The sequence below is a fragment of the Gymnodraco acuticeps genome, unplaced genomic scaffold (assembly GCF_902827175.1).
Source record: "Gymnodraco acuticeps unplaced genomic scaffold, fGymAcu1.1, whole genome shotgun sequence".
In the NCBI taxonomy this organism is placed as follows: Eukaryota; Metazoa; Chordata; class Actinopteri; order Perciformes; family Bathydraconidae; genus Gymnodraco; species Gymnodraco acuticeps.
In genome coordinates, this window is record NW_022991003.1 from 2494093 (window position 1) to 2514775 (window position 20683).

Genomic DNA, 20683 nt, shown 5'->3' on the forward strand with positions numbered 1-20683 from the left:
CATTTAGAGTCAGTGCTTCAATTTAAAAAAGGTACAAGAAAAAGCTTTGTTCCGATTACATTCAGTATATCAGTCCAATAAAAACATTGCTCACATTTTGTGGGTCCTATTTCTCAAATGGAAGGATTTGCTTTGCTTTCACATAACTGTTTGGTGAAGTACAACCAACAATCTAAAGACATCACCTTGGACTCTGATAAATTGTGACATAAGGATAATCGATGATTAAAATAGTAATCAGTGGCAGCCCTTTAGAAGTTATTTGTAGTATTGAGATATATAGGTTACAAAGATCACAATAGAGCATTAAGGCTGCTCCTAACCCGCAATAGGAAATGTTTTCTTGCTATAATTTATCTCCTTGGCTCTGTCTTTTAAGATCATTTTTTATTCTAAGTCTAAAGTCAAGAGACGGACAGGAGGATGAATTCAACGAAGGTCTCCTGCTGGATACAAACTGGAGACCTCATCATTTACGACCCCTAACTCAACATAATGGACAACATATGTTAAGAGCCCTTATTTTGATTTCCTGACAACACATTTATGCTTTGCCCACCTTCTGCAAGACATCCAGCGCGGTGAGCACGGCCTCCTGCAGGCTGGTGAGCACCGCCTCAGTGTAAGAGGGCAGGATGAAGGGCGAGGCGTCGCTGCTGATGGGCACGGACACGGCCCCGTGGAGGATGACCCCCAGCTTCTTCAGGTCCTCCATACTGAAGTTGGATTTGATGTGCTGGTAGAGCGCCGGGAAAATCTGGATCAACGCTGTGAGGAAGGGCTGGCTGGGGATGAAGGAGAACTTCTCCGTGGGGCCGCTGGGGGGCCGCGTGCTGTCCGTTCCTGTTCGATACCACGTGTTCCACGCCGACCACCACAACGCAGAGTCCTCTAAGGCTGACTCCTCTCCAGGGGGAGGGGCCTGCAGCTCGGCGCCGTTGTACCGCGTCAGCCGCTCGACTAGAGAGTCCGAGCGCACCAGGGGTCTGCCGGGGCCGTACGCCGAGAGGGGGTCGATGAGCACAGGGGGGACGCCGATAGCAGTGAACGCGTCCCCTGCTTTGTCCCAGTCTCTAACAGGCGTGACGATCTGGAGGATCTCCTGAAAGCTCTTGAGGGCCGCCAGGGACACCTCGTTGTTTTTGCTGAGCGCCGCCGACTGGATGTGGTTCAGCAGCACCTCCCAGGCCTCGAAGAAATCCCCTGCAGATACACAGCACGATGATGGAGGGGTGTGAGACTGACAATTAGCGGCATTACTGGCAGTTCATATTTGCTAATTCATATTATATTTTCACTTACTTTATAATGCTGCTACTTTTGTTCTCATTTTTAATACCATGCATGTGTATTTATTAGATTTTTTGTTTATTCACATATGCTTGCCTCTTTTTTTCTACTCATTTTATTAGCTTTTTATCTGCACTGCGCTCTTTCCTTTTCATTATGTTAATGGTGTGTGATGAATAAAGGATTTCTGATTCATGTTGTACATAAAGTGCCACAAATAGCACTTTGATCAGTGAGATTTTAATGTGTGCTAATAAAGCAGTAAAAACAGCCTGAACTTTTGCTTCGCCTGACAGACATATGAATACATTTTAATACGCTATTGTTTACAGTTCTGCGGTGGCAAACTGCAGAAGTGTGTCATACCTTATGCACAGCAACATCACATAAAGGGCTTGAGTACCATATCAGATGAAGCCTGGCTCACCTAGCTGCTGGAGGAGGTACCGCCTGGTGTTGAAGATGCGTGCCACCCCGGCTAGTGTCAGCACCCACGTCTCCGCCCACTGCTTTTCAGCGGTGTCACGTGAGTGGTGGATGAGGATGTTCCCGCCGCCAGACTCGATCTTCTCCTTGTCGGCCGTGGTGGAGGACGTCCTCACGCGGCCTAGCAGGTGGAACAGTACCTGGTGGTGACACGAAGAGAGTTCAACCGTCAGAAAGAGCTTAGAAGACAGCCTTTTGAGGTCTATACTCATTTAAATTAAGATTGTAAGTACAAATGATAGATCTGAGAAAAAGGGAAGTTTCTGTCAACCCCTATATTTCTTGAAGCAATTTTTTGAAGCAGCCACATAGTAAATTACAACTCCCGGGCCAAATATACTTTTTCCTTTTGACTTACTTAGGAAAGAGCCGTCTGTAGATCAGAGTTTAATATTTTTTGAGGTTAATGAAGTACCCGGTACGAACACTTGAAAAGCACATAATCATTAAGATATTAAAGTTGTAAATTCCACTTGTAGTCAAATCCAGAGTTATTTTCCCTCCTCTATGGCGTGGTGCGGGAATTAAACCTGGACATTATCTAGGTCAGGGGTGCCCAACCTTTTTTGAACCGAGAGCTACTTTTAAAATTGCCAGTCTGCCGAGATCTACCAGTCCAAATAGAGAGGCGTAGCCATTACTGACAGCCTACTAGCAGGTAAATACACACTTCTACTTGTATAAAACTGACCTTCGTACGATTAATACTCCATAAACTACTGCAGATCCTTTATCTTACCTCTTTCTAATCTACACGCATACAAGTATTTAACTGAAGTTACACAACAGTGTTGTTGATACAGAGTTGGTGTTTATTCACACGTCACTACAGTGGGTAATGTTTTCAAGAAGCATTGAACAGTGCTGCCACATATGACACAGGGAAAAAAGAAAAGACTCTGAACCCTTTCTTTGCCATTATTTAAAAATAGTGTTGCTACAAAAGTATAAATTAGTCTTACTAATAAAACAACTCAGATCTGAAGCTACACAGGAATCTGCTGCAACAGTGCAATAAAAAAGACAAAATTAATAGAATCAAACCCTTTTTTTGTTGCATTTTAGTAGATTATAAAAATAAATGCCTTTTTAAAATAGGATGCAAGCAACACTAGTTTCTTAACCTGAATTGATAATAGACTATAATCAATTTAAGTTTGCATTCTTATACCATTTTGTACAATAATTATAATGAATAAGTTCAAACAAACTCAAACTTACAGCTGATTAATAACGGTATCTAACTTGAGTTTTTATCATATCAAAAACCTGTTGAAATGCTGCTGTTATTTTTATTACGCATCGGCAGCCTCCAGGAATGCTTCTTTCACAACTTCGCCGTCTTTGAAAGACTTCATGTGTTTCTCAAGAACGTGACTGACACGATAAGATGCTCTGGTAGCAGCCTTGCTCTTGTTGTTGGGCCTGGTGAAAATGGACTGCTGTGCATTTAGCTGTCCTTTCAGGCCCCTCCCCTTTTGGAGCGTAGGGCAGAATTAGGAGGGAATTCCGTCTCGTAGCGTTTGTGCACTGTTTTGAAATGCCGCTCCTAAATTACCCTTCTTCGATAAAGCCACGCTCGCATTGCAGATGAGACAGATGGACTTTGAATTGGAATAGATACAAACATAAACATCCTCCCACTCGGAGTGAAAATTATATATGTTTTGCTTCTGCCATAATTGCGGTCTTGTGTGTGTGCGGACTGTCACTCCTGTTGACACGGACAACGTTAGCGAACTAGTGCACTGCCCACTGCTCACCAGCCACGCCCCGACACATGGGGTCACGCCGGCCAATCACAAAGCTTTGATGCGTTCAAGTGCATTATTCTGGCACAGGAAGATTATGTTACAGGACATTAACGATAAAACAGAATATTGTTGTTCTATTTTTAGACACATCTCGCGATCGACTGGGAATCTCCCCGCGATCGACTGGTTGGGCGCCCCTGATCTAGGTTTTTAGCACTTCTGACCTCCCTTGTCCCGATGTCAATGACCTTTTGATTCGATTTTTGGTTAGATTCCCAAATGGAGGTCTGTACTTAATACAAGTTTAAGAGATTTTTACAATTTCAGTCAGTAAACACTCACTGGCGTTTAAAGCTCTAACGCAGGGGTGGCCAACCCGCGGCTCTTTGCCTAGTTTCATGCGGCTCTTCAGTTCATATTGAATTTTATATGTGTGAGTTTGGGGGAGAGACACTGACTCCTGACTAGTGTTGCACGGTGTACCGATACTTGAAAGGTATACCGCGATACCCTGCCGTTAAAAAACGTTACGATTTCTCCGTTTAAGAATGACGGCGGAAAGTACTCCGGTGAGAAAGCGCCGTTTAAATAAGAGCTGTGTGTGTTCAGCGCTCTGCTTCCACTCCCTGCTCTGCAGCCGTGCCTGCAGTCCCGCCCCTCTCAAGCACGCTCAAGTGCCTCCCCGCTCTCGTGCACGCGCTAGCTGCCAGAGCATGTGAGAAAACGAGAAGCATGGCTGCAAGTGGGAGTGCAACTGCCGCTGCGCCTCGGCTTGTTGACAAAAAAGACGCCAGAAGCGAAATGTGGAAGTATTTGAGCTATATCTCTGACAGTGAGGGCAAGCCTACGGACACCACGAGGCCTGTCTGTAAGAAATGTATTAATTGTATTTAATACGAATTCTTGTCATTTATTTTATTTATTGTTCTCATTGTTTAAAAGTTTGTGTTATGGTTATGGTTCTGGTGTGAAATAAAGCACAATAATTACATTTAAGACTGTTTCCCTTTTTTAAGAAAAGTATCGAAAAATAATCGGTATCGGAATTCTTGACTTGGTATCGAAACCAAAATGTTGGTATCGTGACAACACTAGCTACTCCTGACAGTTAAACCTGATATTTAGTAGGTCTGTTAAGTATTGAATGCTGATAATTCTGACGTAATTTGGCCGGTCAAAGTTGTTTGGGCTCGGATAAAATTGCTCCGTTACTTTCGTTCCGTGTTACTTTCGTCCCGTCTTACTTTCGTCCGGGCTCTCCCTACGTGTGTATGTGTGGTGTCAGGTGTCAGTATGACGGCCCGTCCACACAGCGGCGTGCGTTGAAGCTTCCAACGCTTCTGCCCATTCACTTTGAATGGGGTGACGTCACTTTTAGCCGAACTGCATTTTGGGAAGCGGAGCGTAGCTGGCGTTGCTCGCTTCAAAAGTTGAGCAATGTTCAACTTTTGACTCCTCGGCAGAAGCGTCAGCCAATCGAATCATATGCCAGTACAAGCTCTAGCCGATCAAACCGCTGCTTGTGTGTCAGGGGCGGGAGATTCATGTGATTGGTTGTTGGTCGAGTGTCAGACACGCCCGCCGGCAAGCGTCAACGCACGCCGCTGTGTGGACGGGCCGTGAGAGGATGACAGCGCGTCTAATTTTGATGTGGCCCAAGAGCCAATCACAATAATACCTGCGATGCAGTGAACCAATCACCTTTTGAAGGGGGGAAAACCTATCGTTGATTAAACACTACTATCCAGTGTTTCCCCTGCCATTGTCTTGGAAGGGCGCTGCACCCCGCCAACGGAGCTCCGCGCCCCCCCTGAAATTCAAGGTGTTTAAACAATATATATAATTTTTTTTTAAATATATACATAGCACCAAATTGCAAATAATCTATAACTACTGTCACTTTTCACATTGAACATGCGCTCTTTTATTAAATAAACTAAACGCTTTCATTTGAAGTTGTGAGTTTAGTGTTTTTGACCCAAAGAAACACTGATGCATTAATCAATAATAATAATCCACAGCTCCTCTCTGCTCCAGAGGATTTAAAAAATATATATCCCAATGCCACAAAAATGCATCAGTGACGTGGTTGAGATCTTGTCTCCAGAAAACAAAAAACTGAAACAAGCGGTATCAGTGACTGTGTGTTTGATGTGGCTCTTTGCAGTAACATAGAAAAAATGTGGCTCTTAACCTCTGACTGGTTGGCCACCCCTGCTCTAACGCATCTTTAAAATCAGGGGTTGCTGATAAAGAAGATCCAGGACAGATCAAAGTAATGTTGTACTCAAAAGTCAAGACATTTTGGTTGCATGAACCACCAAGCAACTCTCATAGGAAAGAACAGAGCCCCTCCTCTGACTCAGTTATTTGTATACATCTTTGATTTAACATTATTCAATACGATTAAATATCATTTACAACTCCTTGGGTGTTACCTTCCAGACCACAATGTGCCATGTGGGCTGCTGCAGCAGGGTCCCGTGGGCAGCTATGGTGGAGAACAGTGTCTGCCCAGCGCTTTTACGCACAGCGGGCCGGGGGTCCACACACATCTCGCCCAGCTTGGCGTACAGACAAAGCCACAGGCAGTCAAAGGGGGGGGCGGGGTGGAAAGGCCTGTTCAGGGTCTCTCCCTTCTCCTTGGCCTGCTTCTGCAGAGCCTCCTCCTCCCTCTCCAGGTCCTGTGTGATGGCCTCGCCTCTTTGGAAGAAGTAGTCTGAAATGTTCCACTGTGGGTGAAAATGGGAAGTGGGGTTAAGGAGTGCGGGCATTCATTGGAGAGGAAGGTCGGTAAAACGCTGCTGGCAGTTTTGCTATCGTATTACCATAAAGTAATCTTTCAGGAACAGCCACACTCCAAGATAAATAATTAGACAAACCACAGATCAATATTGGGTTTTGCATGTCCTGAATACTGTAGAGAGAATCTATAAAATGTCTGCAGAGTGCTTCAGTGCTGTTGAATTAGATCAAATAATGCAAAACAAGGAAATATCAACTTTAATACTATTGGAAAAGAGTATTAGTAAGAAAAAGCCCAACCTTTCACAAACAAGTCATAAATACACTGTAGTAATAAATAAGGCAGACATTTTGTTTTACTATTTATTCAACCATATTCTTGTTAGCGTAGCCATGCTACAAATTCTAGTAACCCACAGTTACACTTGATTGACACCTATTACATTTAAATTGAAACAATCTAAATGCATGCTTTCTCCTTGAGCCAGACATATTGATTATAATAATCTGCAGCAAACAAATCTATTATTGATATATAAATATTTTGGCATCCGGCTGAATTACAAATTCCATACCAAATCTTGTGAGCTAACTGCAACAGTAAATGAGCTCCTCATACAGAAAAGGAACCAGCTTTTATATGATTAGTAGAAAGGGGATGCGTTTGCTTATCAGTTCTGGACTATAGCGATGTGATTGATAAACATGATGCTTCCATACAACCTTAGACTTGCTCTATCTCTGACTATGACCTTGTTACCTGTCTAATCATTTTTGTTTGGTCTTCTCTTACAGAGAGGCAGGAGAAATATTGATATTTTCTTATTTACAAAGTCGTTACTGGGTATCCGCCATATATCACAATAATACTGGACCATATCTAACCCACTCAAGTGATTGGTGTATGATTAAGGCCCCCTGAGCTCGTTCTGATCTTTCCTTTAGTTTATATAGCATCATTTGACCTATAGCCTCTAGATGAGTTGACCATATGTTTTACTGAGCATCTTAGCAGTAACCCTGAGTGTGAGTCTGAGCAAAACACTAACAATAAAAAATGTCTACAAGACAAAGTATCTCACCAGTAGGCCAATGGAGGTGAGGCTGATGTTGAGCTCCTGGTTCTGGAGGCCGAAGCTGCCGGCTACATCCACTACGATCTGGAGGCAGGTGCAAGGCATTGTGGGTAGGAAGTCTGTCACCACCAACTGCAGGCACTGGAAAGCTGTGCGGATTAAGGACTCGCTGAAGGGAAGAAAGAAACAAGGCACGCTTCGGTTGAGGTCATTGATTATTCGCAACAGATATTTAGGCTGATTCCCTAGATTTGTCCATCTCTTCCTCCTCCTCTGTTCTCTTACCCTTGATCATTGCGGATGGCCCCGATGACTCCCAGGACGAGGGGCCAGCCGGGCCCCAGGCCGTCTCCCTGGCTCTGCAGGATCTGCAGGACACTCTCCAGCTGTTTCTGCCGGATGTCTGCATGCAGCACGTTGGACAACTCCTTCAGGGGGTTCAGCAACAGGAGCTGCAGTCGCTGGAGGGAGAGAGGGAGATGTTCAAAGATTTACCAGAGATAAAAGAGTCATCTAAAACATTTGATTTAATACAGTTTTGGGGAGACATACAAAGGTTTAAACGGAATAATGAGAGATTGCTCAATGCTGTTGACTGCAAGTTAAGTGTTGATCACTTTTTTGGCAACAGTTATTTTTTTCAAGTCATTTCAGATATCTGTGCTTTTGCAGACGGTTGTTAAATGTGAGTTATAACCGTCTTCTTTGTATTTGTTCTAACACAATGGATTAGTTGCATAAACCCAGTACTCTGAGAGGCAGGGATGACACACAGACAAGCTAAAAGAGCTAAATAAATCAAAGAGTATGGAAAAATATAATGAAAGCAGAAACTTGAAAGTGAAGCAAACTAATCGATTTTAATATAAAAGTAGTCATGACAGGCATTTTGGTGCCAATATATAAAATACATTTTATAAGAGTTAATATACTCAAGGAAAGCCGTCTGGAAACTTAAAGATGGGTATTCAAATATCTTACAACTTTTTTGGGGTGTTTGGTTAAAATAAATATTTAACATGCTTTTCCGGTTATTACCCGTCCCCTTGTGTTATGTAGCTTTTTATGCATGTAAACGGTCTGCAGAGTCACAAACCCTCAAAGTACACCCTGTAGCGAGTACAACTCTAACACAGAAAAGACCTGTCTATGCTGCCCCAGAACGCCTCGTTGGGGATTTCTTTTTTTCCATTGTTTGCTTCCTGGTTACAGTGACGTGCCCATGCCCAAATGGACGTGAGGCTGTGAGTCGGTGTGTGAGCACACACACAAACTCCCAGCCAGGCTGCGGGTGTGTGTGTGTGTGTGTGTGCTCGGGCTGGTTTCGGGCTGGGTTTCGCTGTGTCTCGCAGACGGCCACTGGGCTCACAGGGAGGGGGGGGCAGGAGCTCCAACAAGCCGTTTCGGACAGAGAGTGAATACACATACTATACAGAGATGCTGTATGAGAAACCAATGTGAGTTTGGAACATTGAACAACATACATGTATTTTAGTATACCTCAACAATGGAATTATGATCAGTAGAAATGGCCATGACATGGGACCGTTAAAATGAATTTCCACTGCAGGATTTAGACAATGAGTCTGACTCAAATGTCTCTTCTTTTACCTTTTTTTGAATAGATGCATTATTTAACATTAGTAGAGTCGTGGGCATACTGCACGAAAGGCATTGAAGAAGTGATTGCATTGTGCATTTCCCACACTGCAGTCATTGCTGGTATGGCTCTGTGCTGTTTCCATTAACCTCCACACAGTTCTCCTGCCCTCTTTCAGATAAGCTCTGCGCCGTTCCCTTTATCTGTCTGAGTAGGCGAAGGTCACAGTCTGCGTTTGTGAGTGACAAGAGAGAGTAACTTTGACATTTCTGTTTCCCACACTTTAAGCATTTGGCACTCTCTTATCTATCCTGACAAACTGTGACAGTGGAGGAAATGTCTCAAATGTCAGCATTTGAGTGAAACCCAGAGAAAATCCACCCATCTTATAAAATACTCCCTACACGGTTCATATTATGGATAAGGGCTAAGAGCAGAGAGGTGACCTGGAAGATGTTTGGTTCAGTTTGTCCTCAACGTTGATACATATAACTTCACAAAGCAAGTTTTTGTCTGCATTTTTGTGCTCTGCTGATGTGTGGAGGAAATTCTTAAGAGAAACTGATAAATAACTTGTGGACAAAGTTTGTCTTTTGTTATATTTAATAAAGTAATAAAGGAAGTCAATATACAAGTGAAATCGATCCCAAATGTAGGAACAGAGCTACTTCCTCCTCAGAGGATAGAGAAGTTCTGCACCCAGAACAGAGCTTACAGTTATAGTAATGAGAATAGCCAACTGCTCCCATCCTTAAATTCCCTCAGGCATCATCTAAACATCCCCACCATTAAACCATAAAACCCCTCGTCCTTAATCATTTGCATATCCCCCTTTTACACTTCCTTTTGCCCTCCTGCAATGTCAATCCTCAACATACAGTACGTCTCTGTTAAACGCATACAAGACTACAAATACAATCTAACAGTGTAAAAGGCAATCAGAGTATAAGACTATATGTTTTAAATGATTATAGGATCATTTGACACGACAATGTGTAATGTACCTGATTTTGGGCGAGGGGAGGGTCGTGCTTGTAGGCCAGGCCAGCCTTGATGAGCGCTGTCAACGCCTCGGCCCCCCACTCTCTCATCCTGGAGTTTGTGTGCTGGCAGACCTGCAGGACACAACACAAAGACACACAAATACAGACACATGCGCACAATGATAGATTTGATGCAGAGAACAGTGTTTTACCCAGCAGTGGGTTGGTGTGAAACAATTGGGTGGCATACTGTACAGCAGGGTCTGTGTGGTAAAGACTGGGATCCCCTGTGATCACAAGATATGTGACAAATATATATAGATACACATGAAGAGGCCAGACTCAGTAGAGAAAGGTACACAAATGTAATATAAAAACTATTTTCTTTTTAAGATTTTTAATTCATCTGTGATCCAAATGAATCATCTTTGGTGTATAGGGAGGTTTACTTTCATACAGGGTTCATACACTTTTTCACCAATGATTTTCCATGACCTTTACCTAATTTTCCATGACCAAAAAAATTACTCTTTCTCAGCGGTACCACTGAAAATGGTTTATTTTAACATGGAACAGGAAAATAAGGTCTGCATCTGAAACATGTTGTGCCTATCTAAAACAAATCAAATAGGCTTACTAGCTTCTACGCGCTAAAGCAACTCAAATCTCTCACCAGCAAAATACCTCGACAGTTAAATGCCATTTTACGTTTAATTACTATACAGCATGTATTATCGTTATAGTATTACTATTTCGGCGATAAGATAAAATATAAATTATATTTGATGCAACTTTAGTTACATTTCCATGACTTTTCCAAAACGTTGGGGAAAATATTGTTTTCCATAACTTTTCCAGGGCCTGGAATTAGCATTTTGAATTTCCATGACTTTTCCAGGTTTTGAATGACCCTAAGAACCCTGTTTATAACATCAGACTTACAATTGTAACAATTGTAACTGTACGGAGGCTCAGTCACTGGTACATTTTTATATACAAAGCCATGTTAGGGAAACTTCCATCCTACATCTGCTCCCTGATCTCACGGCGAATTGTAAGTGGCTACTGCCTGAGATCGAATGCTGTAGTTTTATTAAATGTGCCAACTGCTAGGACTGTTTTAGGGAAGACAGCTTTTAGATGCGCAGCTCCTCTGTCTTGGAACAGTCTGCAATTTAAATGGAAACTGAGCAATCTGGTGCCACTAAATGTTTTTAAAGCTCGGTTGGATGCTACTCAATCGGAAGCTGTTGGTACCTGCTCATGTGGATAGTTATTGTAAATTGTAATCCCTGTAATGATGCTGTAAGATGTCCTTTTTGTGGTTCTGTTTATGTTTTTATGTTTCATGTGGAACCTACTTGAGCAGGTCTCCCTTGAAAAAGAGATCAATGATCTCAATGGGATACACCTGGGTAAATAAAGGTTTGAAATGAAATGAATTCCTAAGAGGATAACATCTCTGTGTTGCTTAGGGGAACAAAGACAGACTGCTAAGTACCTGTTCCCCTGCAGAATCTAGATGGCCCATGTGTATCTATGATAGCATTTTAATCTTTATTATACTGTACTTCTGTTAATCAAGACACAATAAACCTGATATCATTTTCACATTTCAATTCAAATATAGAAGCTGCATTTGAATTTGAAGTCTGCAAAGAAAGATAGGCAGCGTTTTATCGGAGCATTAAGAACATACTGGCAGGTGCTGCGTCAGATTCTGATTCTGTGACAAATCAGAGCGTCACGTTGGAAATTGAGCACAAGAATGCAAGGTCAAACACAGGAAGCGGAGCAAATGCACTGTGGACACATGTCGACTCCAACGTGTGGAAGCCAGACTGAGAGGAAGAGAGGAAATATCGGGAAAAAGGAGATTGGAAAGCCAAAGATTATAGAGGAGGGAATCTCAGCTTACCTTCTGCAAAACAGACAGGAGTGCAAAAAAGAGAGGGGAGATAGACAGAGTAAATGTGAAACCTCTTAACACCTTTCCACACATAACAATGAGATTCCACAGATATGAAGACGTGTGCCAGTAGTGAAAAGTAAACTCAAGTTAAATCCACTTCTATGAATAACACTTTACAAACAACACGGTTGACTCCATATGTTTTAAATCCAAATTTGTGTCCAATATATTCTTACATTAAAAAAACACTTTAGATAATAAGAAGTTGATTTTAAAGCATTCTGTATTCATGTTGCTTCATCAGGGAAAATACGCATGGGGCTCTCTTTCCCTCCTTTCTTAGATATTCCTGTGCCACAAACAAAAAGCTATGTCCCATGGACGGTCACATACACTCAAATATGCTGCGAATAATATTGCTTTATTATCTGAATTTCCAAAATCAGAGATATGCTCTAACAAAAATGAGCTCAACTTGGTACTGCCTTAAAACAGTGTAGACACAAAGAGGAAAAAGCATCATTTTGCAAACACTGGACATTATTCAGCCCATCCCTCTGATTTGATCAAACTCTGGAATACTTTTTATAAACTTTCTGCCCCTCTATAGCTCATTAAACTAGTTTTCTCCTCCGTGACTGTACCCCACCACTCGTGTGCCCCAGACTCCATGGAAAAACGTTCATTATTAGAGCTTTGGTCCTGGGTAAGTGACCAACCGGGTAGAAGGGGGCAATTTTGACATTCTTTTAGGTTTTAGCTTCCATTTTTATTATAGAGTTTTGTTCCAAATTACAGTGACATCATCATCATCACTGGAAAAAGTGACAATCACTGTTACCAAATGTACACAAACTGCTTACTGGACAAATTCCTTCTGCACTTATTTGACCAATGGAAATGAAGTCGGATCAAAGTGTAACCGGTCAAATAAACACAGCTATTTCTGTATGAGGTCTGTTGACATCATTTCAACAGATTTATGAAACTAGGTCTTTACAGGGTTTTAATACACTGTGTTGACATTGGCTCTGCACATTATGGGATGTAGCTGTAAATAGATGTTACCTCCAACAGGTGGCCGGTGAGGGGTCTCCACAGGATCTCTATACGATCCATGTTGACCAGGCCGGTCTCCAGCAGCTTGGCCACAGCAAACAGAGAGGGCTCCTGGAACAAAGAAAATAGAAACCATTTATAAAGACTTCTCACATTATACCCTGAGCTTACTGATCAAAGGCATAGGAACGGATACCTATGATAGAGAGGGAAGACAACATCCATTTCTTGTACAATTGTATGAAGTGTTATTCTTAGCCTACAGTTGATATTTTAACCAAAACAAAAAAATGACATATCCAAAACATCCACCAACCAAGTTATAGAGTAATACATTATAGAAATATTGACCTTGTTGTTTCCAGAAGCCATTTCCATCGCCTCCAGTGAGAGGGAACACAAAGCGTTGATAAGGTGATGAAGGGACACATCATCGAGGTACCTAATCACATAATAAAAACACAAAATGCTTTTTAATTGTGCATATTTTGTTTCATTTCATAGACACAAAAAAACATATTTATGTCCTTTTGGTTATTATTAGTTCTAAGCAAAAAATGTATCCATATTGACCGTTGGCGGCAAATATAGGATAAGCAATTTGAGTTTATATAATTCTATTTTATATAACTTTACTCACTGAGAGCTCTCAAACAGTCTGGACAGGATGTTGGCGATGAAGGGCAGGTCTGTCATCACGGCTGTGGTTAGCACCTTCAGTTTAATGACACACACACACACAGCCAGTTAGATCACAACCTTTAACAACGAGGTGGAAAACAAACAGTGTCATGCAGACCAAACACACACTCCCTAAAAAACTCACTGTGCTGGGTCCCTCCACAGCTCGGCCAGGCTTCAGGACCCCGCCCGGCCCCGGCTTCAGACCCAGGATCCACACTAAGTGCTGGGAGAGAAGTGAGAAGGTGAATTAGAGTTGAAACTACACTTACATTCACAGACAAGGTCATCAAATGTACACTGACATACTTGAAGACAAATGTATCAAATGCAAATGATCAACCTAAATAAGAAGAAATGTAAGTTATTCAATTAAACTCTACATCATCTCCTGTTACTAAAAAAGCACAAAAAAAAGATATATTTTATAGTTAGGTCTATAAGATGTATTCTTAGCAGGTCATGTGTTTTCTAATAGGAAGAGCAAGCAAACATTTATGCATGTTCAAATGTAAATATGCTTTAATAGAGAAGTGGGGGAATTGTAAATTCACCTATGTGTGTGAGAGGGAGGGAGAGAACGTGGACTGTCTTGTCTGATTAGAAAAGCGTGTGTGTGTGTGTGTGTGTGTGTGTGTGTGTGTGTTTGGTTAGGTGTTAACGTGTGGTATGAGGTGGTAGAAGTACCTGCAGTGTAGCCAGCACCAGCTGCCAGGAGGTGCCCAGCACGGCCCCGTGGCAGTGGGCCAGGTTCAGCAGGGTCCGCATGCACTGCAGGTTCTTTGAAGTGAGCTGACAGAGGGACAGACAGTCATATCATAGCAGATTGTAATACGCGTCATCATGGCGTTAGCTTAATCACACTAAGAGAAATAGCAGAAGAAACTCAAACGTGAGGTATTACTAAAACTCAAATCTGTAAGTACCATAAAAGAAACACAGCCATCCGACTATGGTAACAAAAAAAAGTGGGACGCATACACAGTAATGTAAGAGCTTTGACCATAAATACAATAAAAAAACCTCCTAGTTTTATTATTACTATGGGGATATCTCTAATTACAGCATATTGGTTCCAGGTTAGGGTCAAGGTTACTGCTCATGTATGTTCAAATGTTATTGCCCTCAAGGGAAATTTGATGCACATACTTGCCTGACCTGCCTATGTTCTTAACAGTTGTCCCTTACCTGAACTATTAACAGTTTAATGTGGCCGTTGCTACACATCAGACGTTGTATATAATATATACAGTATAACAGTTTGCTTTGTTTTTGCAGCGGTTCATGTTTTTCTGAAAAAGTGTTAATTTGTCTGGTTATATAAAATGGTCGCAAGCTTTGTTTTGGGAAAACTGCTAAATTAATTCAATTATAATAATACTTAGTGTACCATAGCCTCTTCGTAATTGTGTTTGTGTGTGTGTTTGTCCTTACCACCACAGTGCCCTGGGGCTGGGAGGCGAGGGGCTGCCCGACAGCCACCACCTGCTGATGAGATTCACTGGAGGGACTGATGATCTGCACAGTCTGGCCCAGGATGGAGTACGCTGTGGAGAAGACACGTAGACATGTGAAAACACACACAGGAGGTTTTACCATGAGAGTCAGTAATGCACACAAACATGTTTTGTAACAAGCTCACGACATGCAAGAAAAGCTTTCCTAATTAACTCCAAAGCATCGTTATTTGAGATCCAATTTTCCGGCTTTATCTCTACAAGCTAATATGCAAATACCGTCTGAGTGTCTGAGCGGTTGGTGTGAGAGCAGCTGTGTGAGTGTACGCCTACATTCCCCAGACACGTTACTAATTAGAGCCCGCAGTTAAAAAAGTTATGGATTAATGCAATAAGAGCGGGGCAACAGGGACCGGCAGACTGCCATCATTTCACATGTTAAGCTCAGTTTAGCAGCATGCACGTCTCACCATATGGGAGATGAGAAAAGCTCATTAGAGTAACAAACACACATGACCAGAGGACATCCTCAGGGTCGGAAAGGGGACTTTAGGATGTGTGTGGTACGATTAAGCAAATCAGGAATACAAACATGCATAACAGCCCAAAATGGTTTGCAGTGTTATCAAGGTAATTCAGGTGTGTTTGTGTATGTGTACAGGCAATTAGCAATGAAAGCCAGGGTCTACTTGGTGTTCTATGTAGTTTTGGATGGTTTAATAAGTAAAGATAGTTACATTTGCCGGTGAGGCTGGCGGCGTTGCTGTTCAGGACAGTCAGGGTGTAGTGTGGCGGCAGAGAGAGGCCTTGCAGATGGCGGTTGATGAAGGCGTCGCGGGGCGTCACCAGGCCCAGGCGCCCACACAGCGAGGCCACTGTCAGCTCTGCCTTCAGGATGTTCTCTGTGGCCGTCTCATCAGTGCTGACAGGACGGGACAGGAGGGGACAGAAATGCAGAACAAAGTGAAAAAATGTGTGCTGTTAATAGCTGTTCTGTTATTTGTTTGCATGTAATGGATACAATTCCATCAAGGGCAGAGGTTGCGCTAGACTTTTTCGCTGCCCGTCAATTTGACGGACAGGATCGTAACAGTTTCCGTCAAAATCCAGAATTACCCGTCGGCCTTTACACAACTGGGGGGGGGGGGGGGGAGCATGCTCGTTAACTGTCAACGGGAGGCGGAAAATATTTGGTTAACGCGACCTCTGATCAAGGGTGGTTGCAATGATTGAATTTGTTATAAGAGGACGATACCTCTGGAGAGTAGAAGCAGTACTGTAAGTGTGTGATGCAGTAAGACTAAAGCATGCTTGGCTTGAAGAGTACTTAGCATTCAAGTTGCTTGTAAAAATGTGAGTATCTGACTAAAACAACTACGGAACAGCCTATAAGACTGTTTCCTCTGAATTGCATTGCTAAAAATAACTTTCAAACACTGCAAAAAGAAATCAATGTGTCCATGTTTGTTTTAAACTAAGCACACAAATGAATGGTTTCTTTTTTTCATATCATTTTGGGTTTTCCTAAGGGACATTTCATTATTTCCCTTTGGTTCCTAAGTGGACATACACTATGACTTTAATAAAGCAGTTTGGTCAGAAACAGAGAGTCCAGTTACCTGGCGTCTAGCAGCAGAGACAGAGCAGCGAGGAGACCGCACCAGCAGGCGCTGACCATCTCCTCCCACACCTGATGGGCTCCTGCGACAAAAACACAAAGCATGTGTGAGTTTAACATATGTATTCCTAAAATATAAAAACAGACTTTCAAAATGATGTTATGGTTGATTGTATTGTGAACTGTATTTGAACTTCTATGACTTTTCTGGTATTATGTTGTTGTTTTTGTCTCTGAATGTGACTTTGATGAGTCCTACCTTGAGACTTGAAATATCATTGTTTTGTTTTGTTACTGAGCTTCTTTATTATGGAGTTTGTAGTTATTTTTAAATGTCAGATGTTGATCAGGGGCGATGTGATTGGATAAATCAAGGGAGGGCTTTTTTCTTCCTCTATTTTCTACCCGCCTGCTTCAACTAACTCTGTTTTCTTGTAGCTTGTCTGTATGAATTGTCTGTTTTAATATTGAATAACTTGAACAAAAAATATAGAATCCAGAACTTATTTCACTCCATTATCACCCGGGAAAAGAAACATGCCTCCATTTTGATCTCTTATTGGAAAAGAAGACATACTGGCCACCAGGGGTCATGGAAGTGCTTCCACCCACAATCCCCTTGGGTTTGGCCATGACGCAGTAAAACATTCTCACCGGGTTGTGGCTGCCACTGCTGACCAGGATGAGTTTCCCTGAACTCAGCAGCGGCCCCCTCCTCCGCGGCCAGCTCCCTCTCGATCATGGAGGTGATGCCCCTCACCAGGTCCAGCAGGGCGCTGAAGGCCACCGACATGGCGTAGCCCTCGGGGATCGACGGGGGCTCCACCTTGTCCAGCATCTCCAGACTAGACGATGAAAGAAAGGGACGGAGCAAATGAGATAAAGATCGTATCCTGAACTCAATACTGTCTGTGAATAAATAAAAGTATTTCCGTAAATGTTTGCATGTTCAAGCAAGGTAGGGCATATTTGAATATATTGCATCTTGTACTTAGAGGCAGTGCAAGGTGACTCAATAATATAATGTGCATATTGTTTTATATAAAGTTTAACAATACACAGGAAGCAAGAATGTACATAAAAGTATACATTTTTCTTTGAGGGTCATATCATGGCATGACGCCTGCCTATACACAAATTACTTTTAACATCAGTTATCCTGAGTATTCAGACTTCTTATTACCATGCACCTTACATCCCAAAACTGCACATATTTTATTTTATTGCCATATAATACTGTGCTTAGTCTATTTCTTGGGCCTTTTCTTACAATGTATCTTCTCCAACTGTGTTTATTTATGCAAAATACACTCCAAAGCAAATTCCTTGTAAACCTACTTGACAATAAACTTGTTTCTGATTCTTCTGTTCTGAATCTTCTGTGCATAAGCCCAAACAAATCTTACAAAAAGGTGTGTGCCTTACTCTCCTTCATACTAAGAAACAGCCTGAAAAAACCACCAGCAAGAATCCCAATTACAGCAAATAGACACCAATTTAGACTCTCTTTGCGACAGGAAGGCCTCTGGCTAATGCAATACCCGGTATTATCCTACAAACACCGATGGCGCACAACAAAAGCATTTAAACTCCTCAAGCAGGTTTAAGCCTTTGATCTCTGCCCTACACTGATCCCCTGTTGTTTAACACTGAATCGTTTATCACCGCTTGCAGGATACAGCTAATTTAATAGAGATGCTACAGGCTTTAGGCAGAACCAAGATAGTTTCCCTACGTTTGTTCTCTGCAAGGAATTACATTTGTGTACATGTGAATGGAAAGAGATAAAGGGAGTCAGAAAGGTGAACTTCTTGAGTCTTTGTAGAAATAGTACTTACTAGGTGGCTTTGGCGCTGCCCTGGACGCTAACAGTCATGAGTGGGATCCAGGTGCCGCGGTATTCAAACGCAGCCTGCGTGGTCTGGTTGCTGTTGATCCCTCCTGGCCCCAGACCCCCCTGTGATGAACCCTGGGCCCCCGAACCTGAGCCCCCTCGAGAGAAAGACAACATGGAATAAAGGAAAAGAGATAGAAAAATACGAGGACACTTGCTACCAAATATCTATGACATTCCCATGATAACTTGTACATCATGTGTATTGATTTAAATGTTACTTTCTGAAGTTATTTGTTTAAGAATTCATGTACAATGCCTCTTAATCTGACTTACAGGTTTATTTGAAACATCTACAGACCTTAATCGACACAAAGAAAAGTTGTGTATTGTCTTCTCTATGTCTCCAGGCTCAAGGAACCACATTTGTTGAATAAAATACTTTGCAACACACTGTACCACAATCTTCCAGAGCTCAAAATGAGGGTTTAGTTAGTCTTAAAAATCAGTGTACTGACCAGCAGGTGCGCTAAGAGCAGCGTTGTTGCCCAGGTTGGGGAGGATGAAGAGGGACTGGATGAAGGATCCTAGAGCGTTGACGATGTCTCTGAAAACCTTCGTGGAGTGCTGCTTCATGTCGTATGACTGGCAGAACGAACTGTAATGACACAGAACACAACATGAGTGATGGGATAAAGAAAATGGCCATTTGGGTGCCGATGTGCATTATTATACCGTCACCGACTCTGCTCTATTTTTTCAGACTTTGCTCAAATTTCGTGACTTAGCTTGCCATCAGGTTTGCGCTTTGTCAGCCCCAGCACGGCATAGTAGCTGTTAGCATGCTAACGCTACATGTTACATATTGGTAAGTTAAAGGGGACCTATCATGCAAAATGTACATTTGTACATCTTTTATACATGAATATGTGTCCCCGGTGTGTCAGGGAACTCACCAAGTGTCAGAAAACACAACCCTCTCTCTTTTCCTCCATACCCAAATCTATAAAAACGGGGCTGCAACAGATCTGATACAGATTTGAAAATTATCTGACGTCAGGAACGAGGAGCTCCGCCTATATGGGCAACTCTCCATCTATCAGGAGGAGACAGCCACGGCCATTGCCGTTCGAAAGCGCTGGAGAAGCTGTAGTACATATGCCAGGCCTGTAGGTGGCGCTGCAGTCTGCCACAAAAGCAGCGCAGAAGACTTCTCAGATTCAGCCCTTGCAAAAACAGGGCTAAAAAAGAGCAAATAGAGCGAAATGAGGCATGGCTAAAATGCATGATCTGTTTGGTATTTTGAAAAAAAAACTTCGCAGACATGTTTTATATTAGGTATGGCCCTACAATATATTATTAAAATATAGCATGATAGGTCCACTTTAAAGTAAATTGTGCACATTGTACAATTCATATATGGATGTAACAGTGTATATATTACAATATATGCAGTGGTGTTTAAGTAATAATACTAAGATGTTAACACAGGTGGCACGAGTCACTGACATTTATTCCAAGAATCATGCTGATGGAAAATCGATTTTTCGATGTATTTAATATTTTGTTGAAAGCAAAGGTATTACAAGAAGAGGATGCATACATAATGATGTATTATGTTATTTGGATGGTAGTGGAGAGTGTGTTCCACAGTGGGGTTTGTTTTGTCCGTGCTCTATAGTTGTATCAGGGGGTAGGTGAATCAGCAATTATAGAAACATTGAGCTATTATGAGCAGATACATCACTGCAGTTATCTACCAAGTAAACTAAAGGAGATGTAACCCATTCTCAAGCAGTCTGAGATACAAAGTAACTCCAGTCGTTTTTCACACCATGCAGCTGTGGAATATGAGTTCAAGAAACACTTCAAAGTTATGAAACTCATGAATTAAAATGTGCTGTTGTTTTAGTAGAGCTTTAGTACAGCTTACCGTAGTAGATGTGGCTGAACACAGAGCCTATGGACTGACTCTACAGCCACCGCCCTCAGCCACTGTGGCTTCTCCCCATCCAGAAACTTCACCAGCAGAGACAAGAAGATCTCACACTCTGTCACCTATATAAAACACACACACACACACACCATCAGATTGGGACAGATGTTTGGCCAGCTTTGTCCTGTAACTGGAATCTGGCTAAATCCCATAATCCCTTTAGGCTTTGATGAAGCTATTTTGTAGCTCTCC

The 20683-nt window shown here is 42.2% G+C and overlaps 1 protein-coding gene across 8 annotated transcripts in view; it reads right to left on the bottom strand.

The window, feature by feature from the left end:
* mon2 (MON2 homolog, regulator of endosome-to-Golgi trafficking) overlaps positions 1–20683 on the bottom strand; it is a 37367-nt gene that overhangs the window by 7289 nt on the left and 9395 nt on the right. For 2 of the 8 annotated variants that reach the window (XM_034236119.1, XM_034236117.1), the window contains exons 8-26: positions 20429–20553; positions 19014–19153; positions 18500–18653; positions 17316–17506; positions 16663–16744; positions 15781–15965; positions 15021–15133; positions 14274–14378; positions 13732–13812; positions 13546–13619; positions 13257–13347; positions 12915–13016; positions 11853–11855; positions 9956–10066; positions 7637–7812; positions 7358–7520; positions 5969–6262; positions 1718–1916; positions 560–1203 (exon numbers count right to left, since the gene is read on the bottom strand). In XM_034236119.1, the coding sequence (XP_034092010.1) occupies positions 560–1203; positions 1718–1916; positions 5969–6262; positions 7358–7520; positions 7637–7812; positions 9956–10066; positions 11853–11855; positions 12915–13016; positions 13257–13347; positions 13546–13619; positions 13732–13812; positions 14274–14378; positions 15021–15133; positions 15781–15965; positions 16663–16744; positions 17316–17506; positions 18500–18653; positions 19014–19153; positions 20429–20553 (3033 nt within the window). Of the gene's footprint in view, positions 1–559; positions 1204–1717; positions 1917–5968; positions 6263–7357; positions 7548–7636; positions 7813–9955; positions 10067–11852; positions 11856–12914; positions 13017–13256; positions 13348–13545; positions 13620–13731; positions 13813–14273; positions 14379–15020; positions 15134–15780; positions 15966–16662; positions 16745–17315; positions 17507–18499; positions 18654–19013; positions 19154–20428; positions 20554–20683 lie in introns of all 8 variants that reach the window. The other 6 variants (XM_034236116.1, XM_034236112.1, XM_034236120.1 and 3 more) reach the window with 4 other exon arrangements.